Source organism: Sinocyclocheilus anshuiensis, unplaced genomic scaffold, assembly GCF_001515605.1.
Source record: "Sinocyclocheilus anshuiensis isolate Anshui unplaced genomic scaffold, SAMN03320099.WGS_v1.1 scaffold392, whole genome shotgun sequence".
In the NCBI taxonomy this organism is placed as follows: domain Eukaryota; kingdom Metazoa; phylum Chordata; class Actinopteri; order Cypriniformes; family Cyprinidae; genus Sinocyclocheilus; species Sinocyclocheilus anshuiensis.
In genome coordinates this window covers 2,286,113-2,297,361 of record NW_015557091.1, presented here as the reverse complement: position 1 = coordinate 2,297,361, position 11,249 = coordinate 2,286,113, and the positions used below count along the sequence as shown (strand labels likewise).

The following is an 11,249-nucleotide window of genomic DNA, read 5'->3' as shown; positions in this document are numbered from 1 at the left end:
ATACACATACACACAAGCACACACACACACACACACACACACATATACATACACACACACACACATATACATACATATATATATATATATATATAAATAATGACTACATTATTCATATTTACCATACTTCACTATATCAACAAAAAAATTTAAAAAAATTAACTTCAGGATTCACAGTTCAATCCAAATGTATAAACCCAACAGAAATCTTAAACAGTAAAGGATATCTAAAGATCCTCTTTAGTTGGTCGTCCACATCATTACCAGGAAATAAGGGCCGTCCTGCATTTGCCAATTCTGAAAAATAGCAAAAAAATAAAAATACTAAAAAATCAATTCATAAGCTACAAGAAAAGACTATGCTTTTAAATGAAGCCCTTCCTACCTGCAAATATACACCCTGCAGACCACATGTCAATAGAGGTAGAGTAAAGCTTAGCACCAAACAGCACGTCTGGAGGCCTGTACCATAACGTCACCACCTGAAGACAATCAACATGAAGTGAGGAACAGGGAGACTCGGAAAAAGACCACGCAGCATCTGAAGCCGTGTCGCTTTACCTCAGCAGAATAACAGCGTACAGGTATTCCAAAAGCTCTGGCCAAGCCGAAGTCAGCTAACTTCAGCTCACCGTTCTGATGAAACCAGCAGAAATAAGGAAACAAGCATGTTGAAGTTCTACAAAATCTGTTTTAACAACATAATTCAAATGTTATAGTCATATATAATGCAAACCATACAGGCTATTTTATGACACTTATGAACCATGTAGATGAAAGTCAAATTATTCAATATCAGGCACTTTCAGTCATTTACTCACTCTGTTGATGAGCAGATTTTGAGGTTTAAGGTCTCGGTGGAGAACATTTCGGCTGTGGCAGAAGGCAAGACCCTTCAATAACTGGTACATAAAAGACTGCAGGGAAAGAATTAAAACTGCATTATCTGATACCTCAAACATTAAAAATGTTAGCAAGAAATGCTCTTCTGATATATTCTTCTCAGGGTTTCATACATATATAAAAAGGTTTCAAAAACAAATCAAACCTTGACAATCTCTGGATCCAAGTCGCCATTACAGCTGTCAAAGTATTTCTTCAAATCCTGTTTGAATGAAAATCACAAACTGATCACATGCATATATTGATCTCTCTAGACTACTTCCAGCTGCAAGATCACTGGAATCAGGGTAAAGAATGACGCAGGCTCCTACCTGATCACAATACTCGAACACTAATGTCAGCTTCTTATCACTGTGAAGGACGTCATGCAACCTACAAACACAAGTAGTAGTTGTTAATGCACCATTTCTATTTCATCACAATTTATTTATATCAATAATTTTTTTTTTAAATGCTTATTTAAAGAATAGTCAAAATAACTTGCAACCAACTAAACCTGGCATTAAACAGTTCATATATTAAATAAGGAATACATTTTTAAAACATCCAAGAGAAGGAAAAAAGTACTCATTGCAAGAATCTGAGTGCAATTATTTTAAATAATAATTTTAGCTTTAAAAATGATACAATTAAAAAAATTCCAAGAGAAATAAAAAAAAAAGTACTTAAGTACTAACAACAAATTAACATTATTTTGTATGTTATAATGCAGCATAAAACAAGTTGCACCATTTCGATTTCATTTATATTAATAATTATTTTAATACGCTTATTCAAAAATGCTTAAAATTGCTCACAACAAACCAAACTGATTTTATATGGTTAAATGTAATAATTATGCAGTAATTAATTCATTATATCACTAATCATTTCAAAATACTTATGCAAAAAATTATTTAATATACTTATATTAAATACGCACATTTTTTTTTTGTATTCAAAAGAAAGAAAAATACACTAATTGCAATAATCTGAGTGCAATCATTTTAATTATAATTTTTTAATAAAATAATTCGGAAAAAAAAAAGTAAACTAAAAAAATACTATTTAATTAACAACATTTATTTTGTATTATGAACAATACTAAATCTGCAATCAATTAAAAAATAAAAACAAACACACCTTACAATGTTTTTATGCTTCAGTTCTTTCAGGAGGCAAATTTCTCGTAATGCTGAACTTGGAACCCCCTGTAGTAGGATTAAAAATTAATGGGACATTTTTCTTTTAGTATGACTTGACCCACCAGCAGTCTGAGCTCTCCTACCTCATCATCATCGTCCAATCTCACTCGTTTGAGGGCCACAATCTCATGTGTTTCTCTGTTTTTAGCCTTGAAAACGGTCCCATAGGTACCTGGTGACAGAGTACAAAATGCATTAAAGAAACTGAGAATAAAACATAAGACATGGCAGTCTGACTTCAAATCATGAATTAGAAAAATCACAGTAGAAATATGATGCGCTTGCAAAATATCAATTAGAATAACAAATCCTCAAATAGGCGTGGCCTAGCTACAAAAAAAATTGTCTTTAAATTGTCAGGCAGAAAAAAAGCATAAAATAATTATATTTTTTATATTAATTATATAACTTGATATTGAACTTTCTCTATATATTTATACAAGTGTAAATTATTGTCCAGACCGCTTCCGGTGAATAACATAAACAGCATTGTCACGTGGTACACGTTATTTTTCTCATCGAACTTCGGAATTGACCAATCACAGTCTTTTTTGATTAATGTTTGAGCATATTTTAAATTTAGTAAAGATTCGTGCCCAAATTTTCATCTATAATTCAACTACCAATTAAAATTAAAATATTTGAATTAGTATAGTTAGTGTACAAATCTCGCCAATAAGTTAAAAATCGTCCTGAGATTTGAATGCAGCTCAATGGAGTCTCCATGCGCCCCCTGGAGGAAGACACACTTCATGTCTCATATAAAACAGCTTTAACATGATTTGCAGCTCAATGAGAATCAAAGAAAAGCCTGATAATGGTGCTACAAAGACTGATCGATCAGTTTAACTAGAGATAATCAATGCAACAGCTCCATTCCTCTGAACAACAGCGATCGCATCATTTAACAGCTGTGCAAATGCTGTTCTGATTGATCTAAAGCCAGGTGCAGCATCCCACTACGAGCCTGCTAGCTCTATCTTAGACTTTACTCTTAACATATGCTTACGAAGGCATAATTCACTGACTGTCAGCCGCTGTAAGCTCTATTATAAACGGCAAACATTCATGATTGTTAATACTCTACAAATCTCCAAAGCAGACAGAGCCAGTCAAGGCCAGACAATCCACTTACTCACCCTCTCCTATCTTCTCCAACTTCTCATACTTTTGCATGGTTTTAGCCAGTTACAGTAGCTTTTAAATAAAGCGTCCTGGCTCCTTATTTTTTCCCACGTATTTAAAAAAATGTTTTAATTGTACAGCTGATTACTGTCGTTTTTATCAACAAGGGGCGTAGTACGCAACATGAAGAGAGCAATAAGGGCTTCAAGATGGCGATTTACTGAGACACACTTCAAAATAAAAGCATCGTTGTAAATGGACTTCTGGGTCGATAAAAATGCAATAATAATAAAGATTTAAATAAAATCTAACACAATGCAAAACATTTAAATTAAATAAAACACAATGGTATTGATATCATATATATTTATTATATAAAATAAAATGTACATCTTGCTTTATTGAAACTAAACCTTTTCATTTACAAAGGAAAACGATTCATACTTTCAGTCTAGAGCAGGGTTCCTCAGATCTTGCCCTGGAGGGCCAATGCGCTGCAGAGTTTAGCTCCAACCCTGATCAAACTCACCTACCTGTGATTTTCTAATGATCCTAAAGACATTGATTAGCATGCTCAGGTGTGTTTGATTAGGGTTAGAGCTAAACTCTGCAGGAAAGTGGATCTCGTGGGCCAGATTTGAGGATCCCTGGTCTAGAGTTTGCAAATTAAACAGTATTTAAAACAGTTTGGTTACCTTAATAATAATAATAATAAACATTTAAATAAAATGTAAATAAAACACTTTAGTTTAATTATATAATTCATTACACATTTATTTATATGAAATATTAACAAACACACAAAGAAAAAAATAAATAATGCAGGAAGAAAATATTTCATTTTATTATACCTCATTTTTCATGGAAGACAGAGTATCAACACAATGGTATTGATATATAATAATATTTCAAAATAAAATGTACAGCTTGCTTTATTGAAACCTTTTCATTTAAAAACGAAAAAGATTCAAATACTTTCAGTCTAGAGTTTGTAAATTAAACCGTATTTAAAAACAGTTTGGTTACCATTACACAACAATGACATTTGTCTATTTTATGATACATACAACTCAAAACAGAGAATATTCACTAAAACTCATTTCTATGACAGAGCACCAAATGAAATTGTCTTTGAAAAGATCCTTTAAAATAACTTTGTGTTTGGTGAAATATGCACAGTAGTACAGGATTTTATTTGTGACCATCGGATCGTTGTCTCTTTATGAGTTCAGCATACAGCCCTCCTTTGCTCAGTAAATCCAAGTGTGTTCCAGCCTTTGAAAACATCAATAATAGCATTAAACATCATCAAAGTGTTCACACATATTCAGTCTGCAGTTACATTTGTAAAGTCCTTCCTAACCTCGACGATACGTCCACTGCTCATGACACAGATGAGATCGGCTCCCTGTATGGTGCTGAGACGGTGAGCGATAATCAGAACGGTGCGTCCCGTAGTGGCTCGGTCCAACGCCTCCTGAACCACACGCTCAGACTCTGCGTCTAACGCACTGGTGGCCTCATCCAGGATCAAGACGCTGGGGTTTTTGATCAGGGCTCGAGCGATCGCGATTCGCTGCTTTTGGCCCCCAGACAGAGTCACTCCACGCTCACCTGAAGACAATTTTACAGAAAAATATATGAAAATGAATTTATTCTATTTTAGAATTTATTTTATTTCAGAAAATTAATTGTATTTAAGAAAAAAATATTTTATTTAATCATTTATTTTCTGATTTGATTTAACAGCACTTACCAACCACGGTGTTGTATCCATCTGGGAATCCTGTGATGAAATTATGAGCATTCGCTTGTTTGGCCGCAGCCATGACCTCAGCATCTGTTGCACTGGGCTTTCCAAACTTGATATTCTCCATCACGGAGGTACCAAAAAGAACAGGTTCCTGAAATAATGACAAAACAGAACTGTAAGATCTATGATCTATTTCACACATATATAACACAAGAGAAAGCTGAAATGTGAATAGTGAGAATAAAATGTACCTGACTAATGAACCCAATGACATGACCTCTTAACCAGGATGGGTCCAGTGTTCTGATGTCCAGCCCATCCAGCATGACCACTCCACTGTTGGGTTCATAAAACCGCTCCAATAAGGCAGCCACTGTGGATTTGCCTGAATATATAGATAAATAAATTACTAATACATTAATAATAATAATAATAATACATGTATTCACATGTGATAGTTGTGATCTTTGTATGTTGTGTTTCTGTGCAATTCCGTGTAGTTGATAGATAGATAAGACAGTTGATAGATAGATAAGACAGTTGATAGATAGATAAGACAGTTGATAGATAGATAAGACAGTTGATAGATAGATAAGACAGTTGATAGATAGATAAGACAGTTGATAGATAGATAAGACAGAGACAGACAGACAGACAGACACACACATGGATAGATAGATAGATAGATAGATAGATAGATAGATAGATAGATAGATACTTTACCTCCGCCTGACTCGCCAACAATAGCGACGGTTTTATAGGGAGGTAGAGTCAAGTTGAAGTTATTAAGGATCTGGTTTCCAGGTCTTGTTGGGTAACTGAGAAACATTGCAGGAAACATCAAATAACAGAGAATGAAACTCTTTAGATTAAATTCAGGCCTTGTCATGTTTGCATGAGAGCAAACAAGAGACCTACCTGAAATTGATGTTCATGAAGTCAACTCTTCCCGTCAGAGACTTGAGAGGGATACGACCTCCTCCGGTGAGAGGAACGGTGGGCTCTAGAGCCAAGTACTCAAAGACACGAGCTCCTGCACTCATACCTCGAACCATCTGACACAAACCACACATAGATTACATACGATATATATGAAGTAACAGAATGCTTGGAAATGTCTTGTCACCTGTCCAAAGAGAATTGAAATGCTGGCAAGAGATCTATGGAGAGAGAGAAGCGATTCTATTACATTTGATATTATAGACACTGGTTCAGCTGAATGTAAGTTCCTTCTAAATTATGTGTAGGATCAAATGTAAATTAAGACTCTTTGCACACTCCCACCTCTGTACTGTTTGAGAGGCGATCAAAAATGACATTAGATCACCAGGCGACATGTCATTACGAGCCATCAAAGACCCACCAACAAAAATAGTGCCTAGAACAATGCCTGTTGAAGAAGGGAAATATTTAACAGCTCTAGTTCATGTGGTCATTGGTTGTGAATCAGGGAAAGTGCATCATTACTCACAGTTCAGGACAATATTAGACAGGCCCTGAAATACGGCAATTCCTGTGCCCAGCGTCTCATTCATCGCAGCTGATTTCTGGACTTCAGCGGCATACATCCTGTGAAAGAAGGTGAATATCAGAACTGCTAGGTTTTGTTGAATAATAAAAAAGCTTTGATTAGTTTTATTTTCCTGAAAATATCAGCTTTAGTACATCAATGTTGGACAAAAAAAAAAGACCATCCACTGTAAAAATTGTTGTAATTTGTTCAGGAAAAAATGTAAAATGCTATAGTAAAAATTGTAAATGGTTTACATTCACATTACATGTAGGCTTATTATAAAATACTGTCAAATGCATGATTTTTGCAAGTAAAAATGATTTATTATCGTAATTTATAATTTACCTTATAATTTATTAACCATATAATTCAGAGTGAAAAACAGAAAAATTACACATCACATCACATCTGATTATATTTTTGTAAGTAATAAGTAATGTAATTTACAGCATTTTTTTGTTACATTTTCTGTTGTTTAGTTCATGTTTATTGCATTATTTTAGTGTTGTGTGTTACCCTGATGGTGTTTTGTCTTTGTGTGTATGACACACGTACATAAAAGTATCGGCCATGTTTTATGAACAGGCCACTTACGATGAACTCATGATGATTCATCACATGATTACCAGTGGATTTTAAGGTAATAAGCAGATTTTGGTAGTTCAAGTAGATTGGTAAATTAGCATTATATCACTTAATGAAATACACAGTTAAAAGCTGTAAGACTTTCCCCTCAAGATCGACACACAAAATGTGGAAAAAAGTCTAGAATCTGTAATCATACTCTAGTTCTCGATCCTCCATGGCAAAAGCTCTCACTGTCCGCACGTTACCAAGAGCCTCGTCAGCCACTCCTGTAGCTTTAGCAACCTAAAAGAGGAAAATTGGGGAGTTAGCACACAAAGAGCAGCAAAACTACTCTTCTCCTCCAGAGTGCCATTACCTGTTCCTGTGCTTTGCGCGATAGTTTACGGAGAAAAGAACCAAAGAGAGCGCCAGCCCCCACCAGACATGGCAGGACGACCACAGTGAGACCCGTGAGTTTGGGAGAGATGACGTACAGCGACACAAAACAACCCACCGTCTGTGTGGCACTGCGCAAACCCTGTAACATATTACGTAATCAAATGCATGTGGTACGTCTATACATTCTCACTAGGGGTTTTAAAGGGATAGTTCACCCAAAAATGAAAATTCTGTCATCATTTACTCACCCTCAAGTAGTTCCAAACCCGTATAAATTTCTTTGTTCTGCCGAACAGAAAGGGAGATATTTTGAAGAAAGTTTGTAACCAGGCTGTTTTGGGGCACCATTGACTTCCATAGTAGGAGAAAAAAATACTATGGAAGTCAAAGGTGCCCCAGAACTGCTCTGTTTCCCACATTCTTGAGAATATCTTCCTTTGTGTTCTGCAGAACAAAGACATTCATACAGGTTTGAAGCTACCTGAGGGTGAGTAAATGATGACAGAATTTTCATTTTTGGGTGAACTATCCCTTTAAAACACACTTGCTCTCGTCTAAAACATCCTACCTGAGAAATAACCAACTTGAAGGAAGATTTAAACTCCTGGATGTCTGATGTCAGCCGATTAACCAGCTGCCCGGTCTTGTTTGCGTCAAAAAATGCAACATCTTGTCTGTAACATGACATTTAGACAAGATGATTAGAAAGAGTCTTTCTAATACCCTATGTGTTTCAGCACTTTAAACATCTAAAACAAAAACTGTATTACAAACCGAAGCAAAGAGGTGAAGAGAGTTGTCCTCATGTCAGCTGCCACTCTCTCTCCAACTCTAGACAGAAGAATGATGTAGCCACTGGTCAACAGACCCTGAAAGACAAATAAAGACAAATATACTACCATTGTGTAATATTATTACAATTTAAAAAAAACATCTTTTTTTTTTTAAATTTGAATATATTTTAAAATGTAATTTGTTCCTGAATTTTCAGCAGCATCACTCCAGTCTTCAGTGTCACATGATCCTTCTGAAATCATTCTAATATGCTGATTTGCTGCTTAAGAAGCATTTATATTTATTATCAATGTTGAAAACAGCTGTACTGCTTAATATTTTTGTGGACACTGTTATACATTTTCTTTTCTGGATTCTTTGATGAATAGAAAGTTGAATAAAACGAATAAAAGTTTATTTTGCAAAAGAAATGATTAATCATGTCAAATATTGCTCATAGAGCTTGACTGTGTGACTTAACGTACCTGTAAACCATACAGTCCGAGCAGCTTCATTGCAGGTGCTTTAATGTCTCTCATGTAATGACCTGCTTGTTCTCTCATGTGGCGAGCGACGACATTCACCAGATCCCCCAACATCAGAGGAATCTGAATATTAAGGGCTGCTGCTCCAAACGCAAGCTGAAAGAGGACATGACAGAGATATCACTGCACAATAAACCAAACTATTCATAATATGGCCAAAAAAACCCACAATTAACTTCGCTTAATAGATTAATTGTTTACTTACGATAATGGCTCCTATAAGAGCAAGAAGTTGGGGCCGAACGAACTCCCACAGGATGGCCCAGCTGAATTCAGGAATCTTCTCTTTCGCCTGAACTTCCAGCGGGACGTTATTGTTCACATCTGCTTCACAGTGAGCTACAGTACCAAGCAAGCGTGCGGTCACTGTCAAAGCAGCAGGTCCTAATACGAATTTCAGAGTGATGTTTGGTGGTCTGGGCTGCTGTCTGGATGCTAGACGGAGCACTTTTTGAGCTTGTCTCCATATGCGAGCAGGAATGTTGACAGTGATCTGTGTGGATGGGATTTGTGAACTGCTCCATGGTACTGTATGCTGGCCACGCCTAAAATACAAGAGATAATGGAAAAGTACAGTGTTGCATGATACCACTTAATGAAAAGTGTGCTAAAGTGTACTTCTTTTTCACAAAGGGCATAGCATACTGACTATCGTACAATATTTATTCTTTAGTTTAAGACATCTATATAAGATGTCATAAATCACCTTCTGCATTGCTTAAACAACCTACTTCCACACATGCAGTGTGTTTGATTACATATACGATCAGTTGTGTTTATATGCAAAATGAAATGCAAACAAATCTTCTTATGACCTCAGACAGATGAATTTGAAAATGACTACTGTGTAGACAATAGTTTCAATCTAATATAATAAACAAAGATAAATATCGTGTACCTATAAAGGTGGTGGATCGTGAAATCTCTTGTTTTTTGGAAGTTCAAAAGTCGATCTGACGTGACAGTGCCGCGTGTCACTCGACTGCAGCGTGCAAAATGAAACATGTTGTTGTAGTGTTTTGAAATGCCAGCAGGAAGAAGAACGAAAGAAAGCTCAATTCATTCAAGGATTTACATGTAGGCCGCCATGTTTACGCAATCCCATTCCCGGCGTGCCCACGCTAACCCTGTACGTCATCGCTGCGTGAAAACACATTCGCTGTTTTTGTATTAGCATAAATAATTTTTTTTTTTTTTCATATCACTGGCTATTGTTTTAATTCATATTCCTTTTGTAATGACATTTGTACATGTTTAATGAATGTTAATTTGCACGCACCCTTTATTTTTTCCCGATTTTAATTTAAACACACATTTTATATTTTATTATTGATTATAAATGGTAATAATGTATAAATAAATAAATGTATATAATATTTTAAATGATATATATTTACATATAATTTTTGTTTTGTTTAAAACCGTCCGTTGGTCAAAGATTTACTACTTTTGCAGGATAAATTGATTAAATAGAACTTAAATATAACCAACAAGGATCGAAAATAGAGACTAATTTAAAACGTATACACTTCTTGGAAATTTCATGTTTTATTTATTTTTTTTAAATTGAAAATTATGCATATTCAAATAAAAGTTTTTAATAAAAATAACAATAGTGCAAACACTTCCAGCAAAAGTACATATTACACAAGTACAATAAATATTGTATTAATACATTTTACATTACATGTCAGGATAAAAGTCTCCCCGGAAGTGACGGAAGTGTCCAGGCGCTGTTTGTTGTGATATCTGTTTTTGTTGTGAAGAGCAAAGGCGAGGATCATCTCTGCTCGGATGGTGAGACCAATTTAGCGATTTACGTGTTAAAATCCTTTCTGTAATCTTTTAATATAAATGTTTTCAATAAAGAAATTGATATAAGCAAACAACGAGCAGTTTTGTCAGCATGAGGTTGTTAAACTGTTAAACACTCTCCCGTTTGCAGACACAGCATAACATGGTTAAATATAATAACATTCACTAATAATGTATACATTTGTACGCCATCGTTATCTGTGAAGAAAACTTGTGTCTTTGTAATGATGCACTCGAGTCTGTCCTTGACTCATCTGTTTAGAAACTGACCATGTGATTGTGATTTTATCAGAAAAGAGACAATAACAGTCTTGTAAGTACAGTGAACTTAGTCAGTTTGAGCTGGTTTTGCTCTTGTTGTTTATTTGCACAGTGTATGACTGATGTTTCTAGTATGTTGTCACATCTAATTCCCCTATAATGTTAAATCTGTTATTCAGGACCTATGGTGAACATTATAGAGAGGTTAGAATGTAAAACACGATGGCTGGCTTTGAAACGTACCAGGAGTATCAGCGAATAGAAGATTATGAGGAAGACTCACCTCCAGGAGAGGAAGATTTACTCATCCATGTGCCAGAGGGCAGAGGAGGTCATTATTGTTCACTTTTACATTACATATTATGAAAAACAAATTGCAAGTGTTTAAAATATATATTTATATATATATA

General features: G+C 35.1%; 3 protein-coding genes across 3 annotated transcripts in view; 1 reads left to right on the top strand and 2 right to left on the bottom strand.

Annotated features, from left to right (window-relative positions):
- Positions 1-3,420, bottom strand: part of LOC107677283 (cyclin-dependent-like kinase 5) — a 5,596-nt gene extending 2,176 nt beyond the window's left edge. Inside the window, exons 1-9 of the mRNA XM_016472133.1 lie at positions 3,227-3,420; positions 2,171-2,259; positions 2,026-2,093; positions 1,215-1,275; positions 1,049-1,105; positions 822-917; positions 562-636; positions 386-482; positions 228-297 (exon numbers count right to left, since the gene is read on the bottom strand). Coding sequence (XP_016327619.1) covers positions 228-297; positions 386-482; positions 562-636; positions 822-917; positions 1,049-1,105; positions 1,215-1,275; positions 2,026-2,093; positions 2,171-2,259; positions 3,227-3,263 — 650 coding nt within the window. The 5' untranslated portion in view covers positions 3,264-3,420. The remainder of the gene's footprint in view (positions 1-227; positions 298-385; positions 483-561; positions 637-821; positions 918-1,048; positions 1,106-1,214; positions 1,276-2,025; positions 2,094-2,170; positions 2,260-3,226) is intronic.
- A 736-nt stretch (positions 3,421-4,156) lies between these two features.
- On the bottom strand, positions 4,157-9,877 carry abcb8 (ATP-binding cassette, sub-family B (MDR/TAP), member 8). Its single transcript, XM_016472132.1, has 16 exons — positions 9,662-9,877; positions 8,969-9,308; positions 8,704-8,859; positions 8,219-8,313; positions 8,013-8,118; positions 7,422-7,583; positions 7,263-7,348; positions 6,437-6,534; positions 6,250-6,355; positions 6,092-6,125; positions 5,884-6,020; positions 5,689-5,783; positions 5,217-5,350; positions 4,969-5,116; positions 4,576-4,826; positions 4,157-4,487 (listed from the first exon to the last, which is right to left on the bottom strand). Exons 1-16 carry the CDS (start codon positions 9,766-9,768, stop codon positions 4,404-4,406), a joined length of 2,139 nt encoding a protein of 712 aa, XP_016327618.1. The 5' UTR covers positions 9,769-9,877; the 3' UTR covers positions 4,157-4,403.
- Positions 9,878-10,482: 605 nt separating this feature from the next.
- LOC107677139 (autophagy-related protein 9A-like) overlaps positions 10,483-11,249 on the top strand; it is a 12,402-nt gene continuing 11,635 nt past the window's right edge. Inside the window, exons 1-2 of the mRNA XM_016471925.1 lie at positions 10,483-10,560; positions 11,019-11,170. Coding sequence (XP_016327411.1) covers positions 11,062-11,170 — 109 coding nt within the window. The 5' untranslated portion in view covers positions 10,483-10,560; positions 11,019-11,061. The remainder of the gene's footprint in view (positions 10,561-11,018; positions 11,171-11,249) is intronic.

Excerpts from the sequence above, each read along its gene's own strand:
- abcb8 (XM_016472132.1), bottom strand. The coding sequence starts at position 9,768 with ATGTTTCATTTTGCACGCTGCAGTCGAGTGACACGCGGCACTGTCACG. Across the intron at positions 6,535-7,262 it reads ATGGAGGATCGAGAACTAGA|GATGTATGCCGCTGAAGTCC; the intron begins GTATGATTACAG and ends CTTCTTTCACAG. Across the intron at positions 5,117-5,216 it reads TCATTGGGTTCATTAGTCAG|GAACCTGTTCTTTTTGGTAC; the intron begins GTACATTTTATT and ends TCATTATTTCAG.